Source organism: Rhinichthys klamathensis, unplaced genomic scaffold, assembly GCF_029890125.1.
Source record: "Rhinichthys klamathensis goyatoka isolate OS25496 unplaced genomic scaffold, OSU_Roscu_1.1 h1tg000132l_1, whole genome shotgun sequence".
NCBI classification, from domain to species: Eukaryota; Metazoa; Chordata; class Actinopteri; order Cypriniformes; family Leuciscidae; genus Rhinichthys; species Rhinichthys klamathensis.
The window spans coordinates 370,935-391,759 of NW_026606667.1; the positions used below are offsets into that span (position 1 = coordinate 370,935).

The following is a 20,825-nucleotide window of genomic DNA, read 5'->3' on the forward strand; positions in this document are numbered from 1 at the left end:
GAGAATGAACCTTATTGGTTCTTGCTGAAGCTCAAATGTGTAGTTTTACAATCTCTTTATGAACTTTTTAAAGCGTCAAAGTGGTAGTTGCGTAGCTGTCAATGGAGGGACCGAAAGCTCTCAGATTTCCTCAAAAAGATCTTCATTTGTGTTCTGAAGATGAACGACAGTCTTGAGGGTGAGTAATATTTTTTTTTAGGTGAACTATCCCTTTAAAAACAATAAATAGGGTTCCCAGTGGTTCCTGCATTTATCCCATTGCCATGTTATACCCACAGTAGTCTCAGCCTCAGACGTCACGCCCACGGAACGTTGGCTAAACGTCTGATGCATATGGTACACTTAACTGGAAACACTTCAGGAATGTCGAAGTCGTCATCTGATTGGTTGAATTTTATCGGATTTCCGGGGGGTGCGAGTGTCGCGTTTATTTTCGGTCTGCCGGGAAACAAAGCGCAGACGTGTGATTGCGGAAGAAAAACTGTTGTGTTTACATGAGTGACAACGAGCATTTATCAAGATCAGCTAAACGTAGGATTATCAAAAGTATGCGAGGTTCACGGCGTAGACTCTTTAAGAGATGTCCAAGAGAGTTTTGTTTGAGGCACTTAGTGGAGACAAAAAGAGATATTTTAGCCTGTTTGCCGACGGGATTTGGGAAGAGTATTATTTTCCAAGCCTGGCCGACCCTTTGTCAGCATTTATAAGGATTCCCAGCAGATCCAACTTTACTAGTTGTGTGTCCCCTCCTATCTATTACATAGCTGTCAACCCTCCCGTTTTTTCCGGGTTTCTCACGTATTTTAGCTCTTTTCCCGCTGTCTTCCCGTTTTATTATTTTCCCGTAAAATATCCCGTATTTTTACGCTCTGATTGTGTGAGACGTACATGCTCGGGCAGATTCGGCTTGAAGTCGTTCATCCTCGGATGCGGCGCCGCGCGCGCTGTTACAAAAAAAGCTGTGCACACAGCCAAGCGAAATGGGGTCTTGGCGGTCTTGCGCACCCAACGCGTAATCTTTGCCGCGCTCGTGCGGACGCGTCAAGTATAAACAATTATACTCCGTGTCAGCGCGCGCTTTGATCGGTAAAGGAGCACAGACCTCTCCCTAATCATCTCCAGCAGCCCCCGAAGCACCACGTACCGTTTCCCTCGTAAGCTGATATTAGTATTTAAACATTCTCTGATAAAAAATGTTTAAAAAATTACACACTTTCTCTAATACACACACACACACTGTCTCTTTCTCTCTCACTCATTTGTAGTTATAAACTCTTTAGACTTTTAATGATTAGTGCTTTATTTTTAAAGTTTGTGGTGGGTAAGAATCGTGTAAAAAAATTCCATTATTTTGGGGATGGATTCCGGGAAATCTCCCTTATATTCAATGTTCAATGTTGACAGCTATGATCTATTATGGAAGATCAAGTGAAATACCTAACTGTGAAGGGGATATCAGCCGCGTTTGCGGGCAAACATGAAACAACAGACGCTGACATCGCAGCTGGCCGATTCAGTATTGTGTTCGGTTTTCTTCTCCTCCTTTGATTTTCTATGCTGACTGACTTGTTGCACGCCGGTCTGTTGTTGTGGGGACATTTCCACGTGACGCTGAACGAAACGAACTGTAATTGGTTGTTTGACATGTCGGTCAAACGGCCTTATGGGCGGGCCTTGGCCAAAGAAAGCTGCTATGAGTTCCAGACCTTCAGCCGTCAGTCTGAAGGTCTGGCTACGCGAGACTATACCCACAGTATCCCATAGACATGCAGTTTATTTATCAGCGCAGTGAACCTGTCCTGAAATGCTTCAGTGTTTTCTGTTCCTTCTCATTCACTGCCATTATTTTTCTCTCTTTTTTGCATTGATTTGCTGACTGGCATGAAATGAGAAATACCTTAGTTTGCAGTGGTGGGTACAGCACAAGAAGAGGCAGGTGCTCTGTGCGCTCGTGTGTGTGTGTGTGTGTGTGTGTGTGTTACCGCGACAGGGAATGTTTAGGAGCTCTAGAGGTCAGACAGTTCTTTACTTTTGGCCAGCCTCACTGAACCCTCAAGGTTTTTTCATGAGAACATGTGCTAAAGAACATATATGAACACATCTCTCTCTGTTCAACACCTCTATCTCTCCTTAACTTGATGACGAACATGCTGGAAACAGTCGTAAATTATGAGTTCACGCAATTGTACATGTTTTGAAAGTGGTGACATTTCACAAGCTGTTTAATCTGGATGGGTTCCTGAATTAGTTTTTTTTTTTTTTTTTTAAGTTGACCAGACCTGATACGCTTGTAAAGGTAAACATTCTTGTTTTGCCTTTTTTTGTGTGTGTGTCACTTTGTGGTGGCGATGGTACTTCAAAATTGCACATTCTTGTTGTCTTTCTGAAAACCTCCTTGTTTTTGGTCTCTTTTCAGCACATAGTCTGCACCATGGGCCTGAAGTGGTACCCACATCCAGAAGTCCTGCACTGCATTAAAGGTTGTGAGGTAAGAAAGTCCAAATCCTCTCAAATGGCTCTCTATCCCGAGTCTTCCCTCCCTCACTGGCGACACTCTTGCCTTGACCTCCATTTGCAGAGGCCCAAGAAGATTCATGAAGATGAAGATGTAGAGGAACTCGACACTAAAGTCAGTATATGTGCAAGTGACTGTGATGTACAGTACTCTTTCTGTCTTTGTTTCCCCTCTGTGCTTGGCGATGCCTGTCACTTGGTTCAATCTGTTTGTAGTACGGATCTCTACAAAAGTTATTCTCACCTACACCATAAGGATTAGGGGTGTAAATCGGACAGTTAATCACGATACGATACGATATCGATTCTCTCAGCCAGCGATACGATATTTGCCGATACCTCAAACAATTCTACGATTCGATTCGATTCAGGGCTATATCGATCGATTAATCGATATTTAGATATTATGTGCCAAGTGTACACAACCAGTTACGTTTATTAACTCACAATACATCCAAAAATATATAACAAGAAAGTTTATTTAAACTCTTTTAAAATTGCACACCCTCTCCCAATTGGGACATTTACAAGTTGTTTGTTACAAGTAAAAAAAAAAAACATGATATATGAAAATGAACAAGAACGAAGTTATCTGTTTTTGAACTATTCTGTTATATTAAAGTTCATTGAAAGGATTTATATATTTTATTGTGTGGCAAAAGCAGATAACTCCACATTTCATGTTTTAGAGTTAAACAAAGCCAAGTATTTGCTATGATACATAATAAAACACTTGGTTAAGTTAATCTTTGTAACGTTAATCTCCTCAGCTGACAGACGCCTGTCAAACTTTGTTGTTGTGATTAACGTACACGCGATACAGAGAGCTTTTCACTCACCACTAAACGTGCTGTTTTAGCAAGCTTCCGTGACAAAGTTTCAGCTTTTATTTTACTTTTACGCCCCGAAGAAGATATCACGGGTTCATCAAGTTCGCTGAAATCCATCCTCGATCACTTTTAGTCAGCTTTGACGAAACTCCTCTCAGCTAGCGCGTCTTTTCAAAGTGACAAGCAGCCTTGTCACCTGACCTGAATACTGCGCACTGATTTGCTAAAACAGACTTTTCGGGGCTTGTTGTTTCTGCTGTGAAACATGAACTCGAGTCTCGAGATGACAGTGGAAAATACCGGCTTTTGTGACAAAGGGTTCAGTCAATCTTGTCAGGCGTCTATTTCAGCGGAGAAAAGTAACGTGAGGATGTGGAGTGTGTCAAAATAAAGGTACCGTACATCGATATTTTAGGTGTGGTATCGATGCATCGTATCGTTAGACGTTTGATCGATGCATCGATCCATATCGATGTATTGTTACACCCCTAATAAGGATCTGCCAATGAAAAGATTCCCTTTGAAGAAGCCCATTTTTATTTTAGTCTTAATTTTGACCTTTTTTATCTCAATTACGACTTACTATTTCATCATTTTGAATTCTTGTCATGATTCTGACTTGGTATCACATCATTTTGACTTTTTATCCCATAATTTTGAATTTCTAGCTCATAATTTTGTATCGTATAATTTAGACTTTTCGTCAAAACCATTACTTAGTATCTCAATTTTGCCTTTTTTATGTTATAATTATGACTTATGGCAGAGTTGTTAGTTTTTATATCATAATTTTGATTTAGTATCTCATCATTTGACTTTATAGCTCTTAATTCTGATTTCGTATCTCATCATTTCAACAATTTAATTACTAATTTATTACTTATTAACTAACTACTTATTATACTTTTACTTGTGACAGAATTGTTACTTTTTATCTCATAATTTTTATTTAGTATCATAATTTTGACATTTTGTCATAAGTATCTCATCATTAGACTTTATAGCTCTTAATTCTGACTTCGTATCTCATAATTTCAACAATTTAATTACTAATGTATTACTTATTATACTTTATGACTTATGACAGAATTGTTACTTTTTATCTCATAATTTTTATTTAGTATCATAATTTTGATGTGTTGTCATAATTTTCACTACAATGTCAACTTTTTGTGTCTCATAACTTTGACTTATGTCGTAGTAAAAGTGATACTGTCGATTATGAGAGTCAAACCTATGACATAAGTGCATACATAAGTGCATACATAAGTTTACATAAACTTTTTTAGATTAATTAATCATTAATAAGCATAATTATTCAATGTAAGATTTTTATCAGAAGTACAAAAAGAAGATGACTTGAACCCATGGCCATACTTATGAGACACAAACAATTATGTATTGCATATATTTAGGATGGCTAAGCATCTGTGTTCATCATGTACAGTAGATCAGCGTCTCCATTTCTCATACTAGTGGTGCTCTGAGTTTCTTTCTCTGTCTTTTTATATTTTAGCCTTTTATGGGTGACAATTACTGTGATGCCATCAACAACAGAGCCTACTGCAACTACGACGGAGGCGACTGCTGTCATTCCACTGTCAAGACTAAGAAGGTGCAGTACACGTCTGCAACATTTCATAAATCGCATGTGTATATTATGTATGTCTAACATCAAAACCTCACTGAAACTGACTCGATTTAGTCATTCTGAAATGCCTGAGCCACAGTCTGTCATCAAAGTTTCAGTATAATTACCTTCCAGAAAGTTCTTACACAAAGTTCTTCAGGTTTCTGCCTCCGAAAGCAAGATAACATGACCGCGTTTCATTCGCAATAAGTCATTTATTATATGTAAAAAGTTCAATTTTTCTTAGGTTTTGTTTTTCTCTGTCTCACTGGATCGAAATGATGCTTTATCCACACATGTTTTATGTGATATTCCAGTTTTGCGCATTAGTTAAATTCGCAACGTTGGATGGAAAAGTAGCCACTGACAAGTACGTATGAGATGCTAGTTGTTACCCACTAACCATCTGACACTTATTGCACACAAAAAAATGGCAAACGCGTTCTGGCAAGCTCTAATCTGATTGGCTGCCTATACATATATTCTTGGAATGGTATTTATCAGTACGCCTGAAAGCAAAGTTGTGTTTACAAAGTATCAGGTTGTTACGATGACCGCTTCTGAGAATCTAATCCCTGGATTTACCAATGTCTGCCAGGATAGTGGCATGCAATCTTTTAAAGCGATTCAGAGTTTTGTTTGATACACTTTTTCCCATTTCCCAGAATTACTTTGCACATGAACTGGATAGCAGTTGAGTGAGTTCTTGTCTATTATTATGGTATCATCGATTTAAGATAAAACCACTTGTAAAAACAAACAGTCAGTTTAAGTCATCCTTCATGTTTAGCTTAGCAGGTGACAGACAACAGCCGAAATAATACATATTTTTTTATTATTTTAAAAGGACAGAACATGTATCATGAATTCCTGTGTCTTGTTTTCAACTGGCTTTTGTCAGCCTAAGATTTGGCGGTGTCATAGTGCTAAAATAAAGTGTGAATGCCAAGATTTCACACACTGGAATTCCTTTACTCGTGACAACACACATTCAATTACTATTTCAAATTATGGAAATGGCATAAAATGCACAAGAGATAAATCCCATCTCATCCATTTATCTTTTCGTCCTAACAAGCCGCCCAGAATAACTGACAACACATTTTAACAACTGTTTGGTGTCTGGTTTCACATTCACACAGCTATATATTAAATATCAGATATCTTTGGAATTGGCATATCATTTTCGCTTTCAGTTCAAACACTAAACAGAGCAATGGCACCAATGCCACAAGGTTCTCCATATGGGGATTATTTTATTATCATAAAATCACTATTGCATTTAATAAATAAATGCAGTAAATAATAATATTGGACATTTTGTCTCTTGGAAATGCACACTTGACAGTAAAGCACTGAGTTTGCATTTGGGTGCAGATGAAAATTTACTTTCATTACCAACAGTGATATATGTAAAAAGTATGAATACCTTATTTTAAAAGCATAATATATGTTAATATAAACATGCTTATAAATATTCCATGAAATTTACCATTGTTCTTCCACAGTATCCATACATTTGTACATTGGTTTCTACAAAACTATGAAATTACAACACATCTAGTATAAATACGCTAAAAAACAAATATACGGAGCCTCTAAAAGGACATGGTGGTGGGAAAAAAATATGAGATGGAGGACAAATTATTTGTCAATGTTTTTGCATTCTCTTGCAAATGTTTTGCATCCCTCCGAGAAACTTTGCGTTCGCTCGCAAAGAGCTCAAAAGGTTTTGCAAGTAAACGCAAAGTTTCTTGGGGGGAATGTAAAACATTTGGGGGAGAACCCAAAATCATTCACATATTGTTTTTCTTCCCATCTCCCATTTTTTCCCACCACCATGTCCCTTTAGGGACTCCGTACAAATAAATACTGTAATTCCCCTTAACCCTTGTAATACTTTTGTTTCATTGGGCTTTAAACTAGTTTTAATCAGAGACATTCCCCCTGTTTCACAGACAAGGCTTAAGCTAGACTAAAAGGCATATTTGAGCTGTTTTAAATAGAAATAACATGCACTGATACGTCTTAAAATATGTCAGTGCCATTGATTTGCACACCAGTAATGTTTTTTTCTAAGGCATGTTTATAAAAGCTACTTAAATGCCCTAATTGAACTAAGGCCTAATCCCGGTTTAGTCTAAGCCCTCTCTGTGAAACTGGACCATTGGGTTTTGTAAAGAAGAATTCAGTGGCAAATTCAAGCTCTTCTCATTGGATCTTACAGCAGTTTATAGCGTCACGTGATCGAAATAGTCCGCTAGTAAACGTATTTGCTCTGAGCTCGTGGAATATTACGTGAAATCACAGCCAATCAAAATGTATTTGATGTTCTTTATGCGCAGCTTCAATATTCCACATTTGCATTCGTCTGAAGCGATGGTGTGGTGTTAGCTTTATTTGAGAACAGTTTTTTCAGTAATTGCTCTTTACTCTCAAAGTCACTGGGTAATTTCCCTGTCTGGTTAGTTAGGCGGCTCTGGGCACTGTCATTGTCTTAAATATTTGGCATATGGTCCGAGTGTGAGTGCATGAACTTCGATGATTTATTGAATCCAGTCTACAAGAGGATGTTTTTGGGAGTTTCACAATGTTCAGCCTACGTCATTGAGCAGACATGGGAGACATCTTAGCGGGAGTTGACCATGCTCCAGTGTTGATAGAAGGTTAGATTGTTCTCCAGCTATAAGCCAGGCTGCTGGTGTCTCCTTCCTTCTGATAGTATGTCTCACACTTGGCAGGCGAACGTCAGCAGAATGGGACGAGATAAAGTAATCTGTTGATGAGCTCGAGCTTTTTGGTTGCGTTGCATTGCACTGTAACAGTATCGGTTTGCTCACTCCTGACGTCATGCACATGGACATCTCGTTTGATAGTTGTTTAAGAAACTTTGTTGTAAATATTTCTCATTTGAGATAATCCAGTGAGTTCTTAAAGGCCACAATGCCCACTTATAACCCTTGAAAAACAATATTCTATACTCAAAAGATTGAGTCTGTGTCTGATGTTGGGAAAATCGGCAACTGATAGGAGAGTCACCTGGCATCCTGAGCATAGATCAGAGTCCTGGCAGTCCTTGAAGCAAATTATATCAGCAGGGTTTTGCAAAACATCCTGTCCCTGGAAATAGCCAGGGTTTAGGGAAGAACTGAATAAAATAACTCTGAAAGAAGCAATCATATTGCGATGGATGGATTGCCAGAGTTGGATGTGATGAGTTCTAGTGTTTGGCTCCAGGAGTTTCACCCCCCCAAATGTGTCCTATATTTGCACCACTTTATCTTTATCTGTTTAAATTCCCAAACTCATTCATACATTTCCTGGTCAGGCCCACAAACACAAGTGCAGATCAATGGAGTTCACGCATTAGTGCACAGATAAGCGGCGGTCTGCTTTGTTTTGAGCCTCTGATTTCAAATTGCACTTAACTTCTCTGCGCCATTCCTGGAGTATTTTGACATGATAATCACTTGAGATAGTATGTGACTGTTTGTTGTCCCTTGAAATTTGCTCCTAGTCATCCCAACCAAGACTTTTTGTGACCTCACCACCTGATTTTCATTTCTCTCAGGAACAGACAAGGATTTCTTGAGGGTTGCGAGGAATAAAATCTGTTGATTTTTTTTTTAAGAGCGACTGGAATTGGGAAGACCAATATACAGGGATCAGTGTGTGAGAAAATGTTTAGGATTTATACAGGACATTGCAGTATACAACACAATGGGCCCTATCTTGCACCCAGTGCAATTGACTTTGTACACCGACGCATGTATCATTCGTATTTTGCACCCGTGCAAACCGGGCTTTTCCCTCCACAGACGCACGCCGGCAAACTAGGGAATGAACTTGCGCTCCCTGGGCGATTCAGCGCAAAAAAGGAGGCGTGTTCCGGTGCAAACTTTCCCTGGTGCTATTTGGCAGTTCCAGAAAACAATTGCGCCACTGACCAGAAAAAAACTAAAGTCAGTGGCGCGTTGCGCGTACATTCAGATGCTATTTTAAGCGCACATGCTTGGCCATAATACAGAGTGTGAACAACGCGCATACACTGTAGATGATTCTCTCATCTACACAGATGCATTTTACTTTGTGCAAATGATACATTATTATAAGGAAAAATATTAAAACACGAGGGAAATCATTGTTGTGTCCATGGCGATGGGAAAAATAGGCATAAAGCTTACACATTTACCCAAATTATTATATGCATGTTTAACTGAAGCTAATTTGGGTGGGTTTGTCCCATCCCCAATGTCACTTCTCTTTCTTTTACGGCCCTGACGAGAACATCAGCGCGCCTGGTAAATGCGCCGTTAATAGTATTGCGCCATGGAACAAGCGCACCTCGTTCATCGTGCTCTTGAAGGGAATGTGATATGACGCTCTTATTGGTTTGTTTCACGTTACGCCCAAACCACACCTATGAATAATGAAGCTACTTCAGACCAACCCCTTTTAGATTTGCGTCGAGCGCAAGAGTCATTTATCCCGCCGGTTAAATAGCAACAGCGCCGAGATCCGCCCACAAAGTTACTTGCGCTTTGCGCTTGACACTTGCGTTTTAGATTGTTAAAATAGGGCCCAATATGAGGTTTGGAAGAATTGATAGAATTGGGGAAATTTCATTAGAAAATGTCACCTATATACCAACGTCCACACTTTGGATAGCCTGTTTGGTGACTATATACATTTCTCAATGTAAATGCATGGTTAATCTAGATATACACAAAAAGTGTGATCATTTCTGGTTTGTGTTGGACAGCATCAGTTCAAGTGCAGGTAGGTAAACATTATAGAAGTGCTAAATTTCGAGATTGACATCACTGAGAGTAATGCTAAATTCAGTTACGCGAGTCAGATTCAGGAACTGCTCTGACCGATATAATGAGTTAATTCAGTGAAGGATTCGTCAGACTGATTCAAAGCAGTAATGTGAGAGAAAATGAGTCATTTGTTACACTGACGCTGTGTTTATTTTTGCGTGTTTATGAAATTTCTCCATCTACTCGTTCTAAACATGTATGCTATTGTTTTCACTAAGTCTTTTCACCTGGTTCTTTTCATACAGTGACATTTCCAACGCATTCTCATCCTTTGGCGTCATATAGTTGACGCTATATGACATTTCGTCGAAATCTTACGCACATGGCATCCTTTAGCGTCAATATAACACGCATTATGGGTAGGTTTAGGTCTGGGGTCGGGTACGGTTATGACGCCTTGGGTTCTGCGTCTCATATTGATGCTAAACGATGCCATGTGCGTAAGATTTCAACTAAATGTCCAAAGCGTCACATGTATGACGCCAAAGGATGAGAACGGGCTGGACATTTCATAGTGACAAAACCTGTCAAGCTCCACAGCTACATAATGCAGAGATGAATGCATAGTTAAGTATATACGTTAATGTTGACTCAGCCAGACTCTTGGCCATGTTCTTCAATGAGGTATGCCTCTCTTCGGGCGACCCTCTCTTTTAATACGATGACTTTAAAGCAAAGGAAGCCGAGGCACTTCCCTGCTGCTTGTGTGTTTGTTTCTCTTCCTTATCTCACCCTGCCGTGCTCTCGTCGTGTTCTCTGAAAGGTTTGCGTATTAACATGTTCTGGATGGCTGGCTGTATATTATTCCTCTCTGGGACTTTGAAGGTGCGAGTCAAACAGCATCTAAGGTCACTGCAGGACGCTTTACTAATCATTACAAGCTGCTGGCATGAGGAAGGAGGCCAGTGGGCATATTAGGGCTAGGAGAGAGAAAGCCTTCGGTTTTATTTAGAGGAGATTTCTTTCTGCCTGAGAATGGGAAGTCAAAAGCTAGCTTTTCATTTTGAGCTCTCAAGTTCGGTAAAGTAGAAGGACGTGACCTTGTTTTGCGGATCAGTTTTGCCTTTTACTTTTACTATGATCGTATGGATGGTTAGAAATGTCAACAAATCCCTAACCATTGCGTTTCGACACGTAGCTTGTTTTGCACCTACTACACTGTTGTAGGATTTACTTTGAAACCATTCACTCTGAAATTGCCAGTACACTTCACAAAGAACAGCACGTAACACATTGAATTAAACATGTCAGTTTGCAGTAGAAAGATACAGGTGAAACTCGAAAAATTGGAATATCGTGCAAAAGTTCATTTATTTCAGTAATTCAACTTAAAAGGTGAAACTAATATATTATATAGACTCATTACATGCAAAGTGAGATATTTCAAGCCTTTATTTGTTATAATTTTGATGATTGTGGCTTACAGATATGAAAACCTTTTCACAATATTCTAATTTTGAATGTGGGGTTTTCATAAGCTGTAAGCCATAATCATCAAAATTATAACAAATAAAGGCTTGAAATATCTCACTTTGCATGTAATGAGTCTATATAATATATTAGTTACACCTTTTAAGTTGAATTACTGAAATAAATGAACTTTTGCACGATATTCCAATTTCGAGTTTCACCTGTAAAAAAGAGTAAAAAGTAGTAAAAAAATAATAATATTGTATAACATACTCCAATAGCCTGTCTATTCCATTGTACATTAAAATAACACAACAAGTGTCATTAAAATAATAAAACTAACCATTCTAAACAACCAAATTCAGATTCTCAGTGGCTTTTTAAGATGTATGAGGGACAACCTGAATTCAGTGGGTTCTTGTTTGCATTCCCGACACCCAAAACTGTGCCAAGGTAATAAATGTAAGCAGGGAACTCCTCCAGGGGCCGGCCTGCAGTCGGGCGGGAGCAAATGTGTGTCTCTTACCTTTTTATAAGACATAATTATCAACGCATGTTGGTTTTTGCCCTGCAAAGTTTATGGCTATAAAACCACATTTCCAAATGAGCTTTTCAGTTTTCCCAAATTCTTTCCTTTAATCTAAGCTGTTTTAGGGAAAAGTGTCAATGAAGTGCCAACCGTGCAAGATTGGAGCAAGATTGCTGTTTCTGCAGAGTTTCCGAGACTTGCACAACAAGGTTTCCCCTATCGAGGCTGAGACTGAAGGCTGTGCCTCCCATGACTTTCCACATGTTTAATGGCCTGAACACACGAGTACCAGTTTGAACTAAAGGAAAGCATTTTGTAAATGCTACGGACGTACCAACAAACCAATGTTCAATCCATAGTTAACTTTATTAACTCTTTCCCCATCAGTGTTTTTTTTTTTTTTTTTTTTTAAGTTGCCAGCCACCGCCAGCATTTTCACAAAACTTTCATGGCTGCCAGAATATTTTGTTGTATGAATATCTAAACATGCAATATTTTAAAAGATAGAACAGAGCCTCTGCTGTAAAAAAACAACAAACATTTTATTCTAGCTTCATGCATTTATCAACACTTGAATGTGGGTACGTTTTGGGATTTTTTTTCATTTTTTTTTTTCAAAGACTACAGCGCGCACGAGCAATGCTTTTATCGCTTGTTTCGGCTTTTTGCATGTGTTTTGAAGCCACTCTCCACTCTTTCAGGAGATGCGTTACAGCGCCCCCTACCATATAACAGTGAAAACATGATAGCCGGAAAATATTAAAAAAGAGTTAATATTAATAATCTGAATAATCAAATTTCCCGCTTAGTATAGTTCATCAGCCTAATTGTGGCCTATTTATGTTTGACAGGCCATGTAGAAATTTAAACCATTACTAAAGAATATGTTGTGACGTGTGCGTTTAATATTAGTTAATGCACTGTGAACTAACATGAACTAACAGTGAACTGTTCTATTTTTATAAATTAACATTAACAAAGGGAAACGTACAGTATGCTGTAATAATATATTGCTCATAGTCAGGTCATAACTAATGTTAGAAATTAGACTTATTTTATTATTTACTAGCTTTATTGCAAATCTAACAATAAGTCTCAAGTTAAAAAGGTTAAGACATGTTTATTTTGTTTCAAATAAAGACAATTTATTTAGCATGATTTCAGTTTTAGTTAACGACAATAATCATTCTCTGAGTGAAACTATTATTTCTCATTTCATAAAAAAAATAGATTAATAATCTTACGATAACAAGAGTAAAACAAACTATCGTTGTTTCTCAACCAATAAACAGATGCCATTCAAATTCTCTCTCAGTTTTGAATGTAATAAATCATGGTCTTACAAACGTCGTGACGTTCGCGGCTGAGCCTCAGTGCAGACCAACATTATTCTGGTCTGTTTTGAAGCTCTCCGTCTGCGCCCCGATCCCCAGCCCCCTTCAGCTGCAGTCTGACACATACGTGCGTTCTGCCAGGAGCCCTGCAGAGAGGGGGGGGTCGTGCGCCGTGACGTGTGTGTGTGTGTGTGTGTGTGTTCTGCACTGGCCTCTGCCCCATGCTGACATTCCCAGTCACCATCGATGAGCCCCAGATGTGGCAGCTGGTCCAGCCACCCTAGGGTCAAGGGCAGAGGAAACCATGTTAAATTTGCCACCCACATCTTACTCTGATGGTGAGATAAAGAGAGGGTGCTAAACGAGAACTGGGAAAGGTTGTGTGTCGTGAGAAGGTTGAAAAAGAAGTTATGAAAACAACTGCACACCTTTATTAGGGTGGTTGATAACAATCCTCATTGATAACAAATGGTTGATCTGTTTGATGGGGTTTGAGGCACTTGTCAGCTGGTTTCCCATCCTGGCCAGTAAACGACCTTAGGGTGTTTTTTTCAGCAAGGTTAGCAAAAGCCAATCTGAATGTGTTGGAACGTGAGGGAAGGCACACGGTTGGACTGGAAATGCCATGCAGGGCAATGACGGCTGGTTTTGATATGTGTCCGGTTCATGCTTGTAAAAGCTTCGCAGGAAAGACTAAGTGCTGCTCACACAAACATGTTTTGTTTTCATTACTTAGTCATACATGCCATTTCCGTCTGGATCACTGCGCTCTCACACTACAAACATCTTTTTCTTCATCAGTACTTGTGACTTGTGTCTTGTTATCCAGTAGACGTATCTTAAGATCCTTATTAAAAGTTGTTCTCTTACGAGAGGTTCTCTCGTATTGCGTAAGCTAGCTTACGCTGCGGGAAAGATTCATCTTTGCTGAGAATTTGAAGCCAAAAAAATTATTTCATAATTTGTATCCATTGACAACACAGTTCCTCTGCGGCAGACCTTGAGCAGGCTAGCTAGCGGCTCATTGGTTCGCTCAGAGAGAACTGCTTAAGCCTATGGGAGAGCGGGGCTGAACCCGCTGCCAATGAGAAGCGCCCGCGCGCTCATTGCGTCATGGCCCGCCAGAATGGGCGTGGCTATGGTGTATATAACAGTCTCTCCCAGGCTTATATGTTGATTCATTTCATCTTCAGCGAGCTACACGCTTCTGCTGACTTGAGAAAAGCCGTCGCCGTCGAGAAGGCATCACTCTAGCGAGCTCCCGGACCCTGAAGAAGCCGGCCGTCTTCGCCACCTTCAGCCGCCCTGCAAGCTATCGCCATCCGACGACTGTATCCTTCTCTCATTATCTAAAAGAGCGCGAGCGTCTTTTTAAAGATGCCTCGCTTCGCCTGCGGCTCTTGCCACGCTCCTCTCGAGGACGGAGACCGCCATGTCATTTGCGCTCTCTGCCTGGGACTCGAGCACGCGGAACTCGCCCTCGCTGATGGAGGATGCGTCTTCTGTGAGAGCCTGCCGTTGTCGTCCCTGCGGGCACGACTTCTGGCGGCTAAATCCGCTCCCGCGCCGCCTCTCTTTTCGCCGCGGAAGAAGAAACGCCGCGCCCAGAGGCCGCCGGAGCCCCCTGCGGAACCATGCGGGCCGCCGCCGCCGCCTCCCGCTTCCCGCTCTCCCTCCCCGCCCCAGCCGGACATACAGTTGCCGCCGAGTGGCCGCTCTGTCGCTTCCGATGACGCCGCGGAGGAGAAGGATTCCTGTTCACTGCTCGCGTCAGACAGTGAGGAATGGTCATCTCTCGGATCCACGAGAGAGTCGGCGGGGATCCGCGCCGGAATAGAGGAGGAACTAATGCGCCTCCTCTCACAGGCCGTCGAACGCCTCGGTCTCGAGTGGTCTCCTCCACCCGAGCAGGCCCCGAACCGGATGGACGGCAGCTTTTTTCATCGGCGCTCGACCCCCGCGTGCAACCGGGCCGCCCCATTCCTGCCTGAACTTCACACAGAGCTGACGAAGTCCTGGAATGCCCCACTCTCGGCCAGAAACCGCTCTGATATCTCCGCCTCGCTGCGCTCGGTGGACGGAGCCGCCGAAAAAGGTTATTCAGCCATGCCGCCCGTTGAGGACTTGGTCGCCGCCCACCTCTGCCCGCCCTCTGCTAGATGGCGCTCTTCCCCCACGCTTCCTTCGAAAGCTTGCAGAGCGACCTCGAGCTTTCATGCTCGCGCCTATGCCGCCGCCGGTCAGGCCGCCGCGGCGCTGCATTCTATGTCTGTCCTCCAGGTGCTACAGAGCGATATTCTCCGTGAGTGGGCCGAGAGTGGTAGAACCCCCCCCTCCGCTGTCACGGATCTGAGAAGTGCTACGGACCTCGCCCTTCGCGCCACTAAAGCCGCCGCACAAGCTCTGGGGAGATGCATGGCCAGCCTTTGTGTATCCGAGAGACACTTATGGCTCACGCTCGCCGACATGGGAGATTCTGAGCGCGCCGCGTTTCTTAACGCGCCCCTCTCCCCGACGGGCCTTTTTGGATCTGCTGTCACGGGGATCGTCGATCGCTTTTCCGAGGTCCAGAAAGCCACTCAGGCCATGAATTTGTTTCTGCCCCGCAGCGCTAGCTCTTCCGCAGGCCGCTCTCGCGAGCCTCCTGCCAGAGCCCCACCACAGAGCCCTCCTCCGCAGACTCAAACAGCCCAGCGCAGACAGGGCGGCCGCCCTCGCTCTCGCTCTGACAGCCGCCGCAGACCGCCGCCCCCACGGGTCCGCGACCCAAGATCACGCTGAAGCCTGATCATCAGAAGTCTGCCTAGCACAGTTAAGAAAACGACGGCGCTCTCCCGCTGCGGCCGGACCGCCGTCAAAGCTTCACCCTCTGCCAGTCCCCGTTGTTTCGCCGACTGCTGTCTTGAGTTTGGACCGAATGATTCTGTCGTCATTCTCAAACCTAGGCATGGCTATGTCCCGAAGGCGATTGGTACCCCGTTCAGGGCTCAGATTATTTCCCTATCGGCTCTACCTTCATCCGATAGTGAGCGCGACGCCAATCTCCTCTGCCCGGTGCGGGCCCTGAGATTGTACACTACGCGCGCTGCCGCGTTCAGACGCGCTGAGCAGCTTTTCGTGTCGTTTGGGGGGTGCACCAAGGGTCTGGCCGCCTCAAAACAGACGCTGTCTAGATGGATAGTGGACGCGATTGCCTCTGCTTACGCATCTAAATGCCTGCCCTGCCCTCTGGGCATCAGGGCTCACTCCACTAGAGGCATGGCCTCATCGTGGGCATGGTCCTGTGGAATTTCCATTCATGACATTTGTGTGGCCGCGGGATGGGCCTCCCCGTCCACCTTTGTCAGATTTTACAACTTGGAAGTTCCCGCCTTGCAGGCAAAAGTACTAGCCGTCTAACGATCAGCTCCCTAAGAAGCTGCATTACTGGGAGTCCCTCACACAACCGGTTCGCCCCTTGTGCTCCCCTTAGATGCTTATGTATACACTTCATGTGCCCGCTCTGCCGGCCTCATATTACATTCACTCCACGTTAAGAATCCCCCGGTATCTCCCCGGGATTCATGAGTGGATTCATAGCGCGCACGGCGTTGACCAGGTGTTCCCGCAGCGTAAGCTAGCTTACGCAATACGAGAGAACCTCTCGTAAGAGAACGAATCGGTTACCTAACGTAACCTCGGTTCTCTCTAGATGAGGGAACGAGTATTGCGTTCCCGGCCGTGCTTGCGCTACTAGCGTTTCGCTTCACGCTAAAATAAATCAACATATAAGCCTGGGAGAGACTGTTATATACACCATAGCCACGCCCATTCTGGCGGGCCATGACGCAATGAGCGCGCGGGCGCTTCTCATTGGCAGCGGGTTCAGCCCCGCTCTCCCAAAGGCTTAAGCAGTTCTCTCTGAGCGAACCAATGAGCCGCTAGCTAGCCTGCTCAAGGTCTGCCGCAGAGGAACTGCGTTGTCAATGGATACAAATTATGAAATAATTTTTTGGCTTCAAATTCTCAGCAAAGATGAATCTTTCCCGCAGCGTAAGCTAGCTTACGCAATACTCGTTCCCTCATCTAGAGAGAACCGAGGTTACGTTAGGTAACTGATTCGTTTTCTGGTACTGAAATAAAGCTACAAATATTTTAAACTAAATATTAGAAGAAAAGCTTAAACTTGAAAATTTGAAATTCAAAAAGAAATTTATCAAGATCATATAAGAAAATAAATCTTCAAATTAAGTATCCAATGCTTATTTAGATTTCTACTGGACAACTGGGATTAAGAAACTGGGTAACGTGTCTGTAAAACATTGTTGTTGGTGCATCAACATACCACTTTATTATTATTATGCAGCTCTCTAGAATACTTTCATACTTTTTATTACTTTATTATAACATTCCAATATTCATTGTCAACCATAGCAAGATCATATATCAGCCTCTTGAATCAAACTGCAGACTCGCACTCTCTTGTTCCATACAAACTTTATTGATTACAGCGAAGGCCTTTGGGAACTTAAGTATTAAATGGGTCCTTGATTGACTTTTTAACTTAAGTTAGTGTGCAATGTTGCCGTTTTGAGCATAAATAACATTTGCAAAGTTGCTATGATAGCTATGATGTAAAGCAAGGGCAAAGCTACAGTATTGATGTAGTGTTTACTGTAGCTTTTGTAAGCTCTTGCTTTGGTAAGACTCTTCACCGCCCCATAGGAAAATGATCTGTTCGATCGATTACTGTTTGTATTACCATAGTTTTCTGACAAATATGATGTAAACAAAAAAAACATACCAGTCTGAAACGTCCTGTGAAATCCGTGCTTGCAAAGTCTGTGCTTGAAATCCGTTGTTTCTTAATATTGTCAGGGTCTGAATCGGGCTCGAAATGGTTTGAAATTGATGCCATCGTTAATATTTACATCTCACTAGAGCTTGTGGTTATGAAGGGGCGGGACATTTCCTGAACACATGCTAAGCGCTGCCAATCACAACATATGGGGGCCAGCTAACCAATCACAGCACATTTCGTATTTCGGAAGGAGGGGCTTCATCGAAAATGACGCGTTCAACCAGACTGGGGAGAGAGGAGTTTAAAAAAAAAGTAAAATATGTGAAAAATAATGAGTTTTTTGAACAATCAAGCATGAAAACATATTCTAGTACACTCCAAAAACAAAATCAAGACTTCTTAAAAGGGCATAATTGGGACCCTTTAATATTACTGTAATATTGATGGAGTTTTCAATCGATGGAGTCGATTGTTTTGTACAATGTGATGGACTATGTTTTTCTTACAGGAAGCTTTAAAGGGGTCATATAATGCCATTTTTGTACAAGCTAGTATGATTCTTTAGGGTCTAAATTAAAAGTTTGTAATATACTTTAATTACAAATTCTCATTAGTATTGTAAGAAAACACTTATTTTACCTGGTCAAAAACAGCTCTGTTTTCAGCACGCCGTTTCAGTGCATATGACTTTAAATGATAATGAGCTTTGCTGACTCCGCCTCTCTGTTCTGTGCGTACACCGTTTGTAACACAATAACACAATAACCATAACGCGTTGTTCAGTATAAACGTGGGATTATGAATTATATTGAGAACGTCATACATAGAAAACATGCCGTAATGTACCCTGAGTGTAAACCTTAGACGCATTCATTGTGAAGCGTGCAGCTAGCGATTTGCAAAGATTACTATAAATATTAATATAAAGTTTAATAAAACGTTTCACGCACTTCAGTTGTTCTAGAGGTTCAGCAGGAACACGAATATCTGGTACCGATCCTTTTTTCATGAGCAGCTTCTTAGCAAATCCAGCTCATACTGACCCTCGTTTATAAAGCAGTCTGGTGTGAAATGATTCGCGCAAACATGAGAGCATTGACGTTGCTCGTGGGGAATATTCCCTTCGAAAACAAACTCAGCCACTGCGTCTTCAGCGGTTTGGATTTAGGAACATTAAAATGACTGTGTTCGTTATTACACCCAAGAACAGAACACCACAATCGCTTAGACGCCATTCTGCTCATAGACAGTGCTCCAGCATATCAACAATGACCGCGCCGCGCCGCGCAGACTATGATTGACAGCTCTCACGAGCGAGGGCGGGTCTGTGTTGAAACGCTGCTGTCAATCAACAATCGTGGGAGGGGCTTCCGAGCGTGTGACGTCACAGGCTCGAACGGCTCGATTTGAGGCAGGGGAAAACATATAAGGAGATTAAAACAAAAACACTGGATGGATTTTTATCATTATATGATGGTTGTGTACAGGCACTGCCAACACACAATTCAGTACAATCAACTTGTAAAAGTGCATGTACCATTATATGACCCCTTTAAGCTAATTTACCTGTATAATGCAATTAAAATTGCAGTACTCCACTTATCTTTACTCCTTTTATGAGCATAATCGCATTATCATAATCGCAATGAGCTACATTGGTTTACCTACCAATGGTTTACATAGTCACGTCAGAATGAAATCCGAAACTGTGTTCACTGGTACAAATAGACATGATGTCACTCCATAATCGATGCTATGAGTTAGAAAATCCACTTTGTTGTGTACCAAGATACATTGGCATACGAGTTCACGTCATGAACAAATCAGTCTTCTCGGCCTCTAAGACAAATGGTTAAGTCAATGTGCAAATGCCGACTGCACATATGGTCCTAGTTTTGAGCGGTTTATCCCGAAAAGCATCTGAGGCCTGCCTCGAGGGAGGCGCACCACAGCAGCTGGTGTCACTGACGCACTGCCAACATTCAATTGTGACGTCAAGTGCCAAATGCCATTCAAATTCTATTTTCAATCCCTCCAAGGGCCTCATCAATTTTTCAAGTCCAAGTGCATGTCTTGACCAACATGTGTTTTTCTTTTCTCCTTCAAGGTGATTCCGTTCCCCATGTCTTGTGACACCCGAAGAGAGTGCGCTTGCCGGGACCCCAACGCCTTGGAGAACCGAAAGGGCGAGCACTTGCACTCACTTGGTTAAAACGCTCCACCAAGCCGGTGCGCGGACTGGGAAAGGATTAGATATTCCTCCCAGAAATGCTGCTGCTTCACAGTTGTACCTCTCTCCTCTTATAGCTGTTCATCCTTTCCAAGTCCAAGTCTACCTGCTATCTCTCTTACAATACAATACGTTTGGAAAAGGATCTGAACTGAAGCTGGTTTGTGTAGAAGCATCAACATCACTCATGACCCCCCCCCCCCCCCTAAAAAAAAAAACGAAAGCAAGTGAACCAGGACGAAAAATACGAGAGATAGCTTTCCATACTGATGTGATTTGACCAAAGGCCGAAAAAAGCATCATCTCAAAAGAAGAAAGAACAGTTTGATTTGTTTTAGGACGTGACCTCAGTCGTCCCTTGTGAAGCGGACTTGGTCCCAAAACAAGGATAGAAAGCAATCACATGATCGCAGGCCATTTTTAAAAGACTAATCACTGATTCTTTTGATGTTCCTACAGTGAAACCATCAGAAATCCATCAAATATAAATGCGCAACGGGGAGCGGCTACAGGTCCCGTCGCACACTATTTATGAAAATAATTGTGATTTGAGGTTTATTTAAAATGCACACCCGTGCAGAAATGAGGTGAGAATGAATCGGTTTCTTTAGCATGGTTGCTGCTGTTGTTGCTGCTACGATTGCTGCTAATTAGTCAAACAACAGACAACAGGAATACGCAGGCCATGATCCTGCCTTAACACTTACCTCTGATCAATATAACCGCCAATGACCGAACACCTCCC

At 42.2% G+C, this 20,825-nt stretch overlaps 1 protein-coding gene across 2 annotated transcripts in view; it reads left to right on the forward strand.

The window, feature by feature from the left end:
• Window positions 1–20,221, forward strand: part of pappaa (pregnancy-associated plasma protein A, pappalysin 1a) — a 136,858-nt gene extending 116,637 nt beyond the window's left edge. Inside the window, exons 21-24 of one of the 2 annotated variants that reach the window (XM_056256731.1) lie at window positions 2,417–2,488; window positions 2,579–2,629; window positions 4,861–4,959; window positions 19,958–20,221. In XM_056256731.1, the coding sequence (XP_056112706.1) occupies window positions 2,417–2,488; window positions 2,579–2,629; window positions 4,861–4,959; window positions 19,958–20,062 (327 nt within the window). In that variant the 3' untranslated portion in view covers window positions 20,063–20,221. The remainder of the gene's footprint in view (window positions 1–2,416; window positions 2,489–2,578; window positions 2,630–4,860; window positions 4,960–19,957) is intronic. The other variant, XM_056256732.1, reaches the window with a different exon arrangement.
• Window positions 20,222–20,825: the final 604 nt, after the last annotated feature.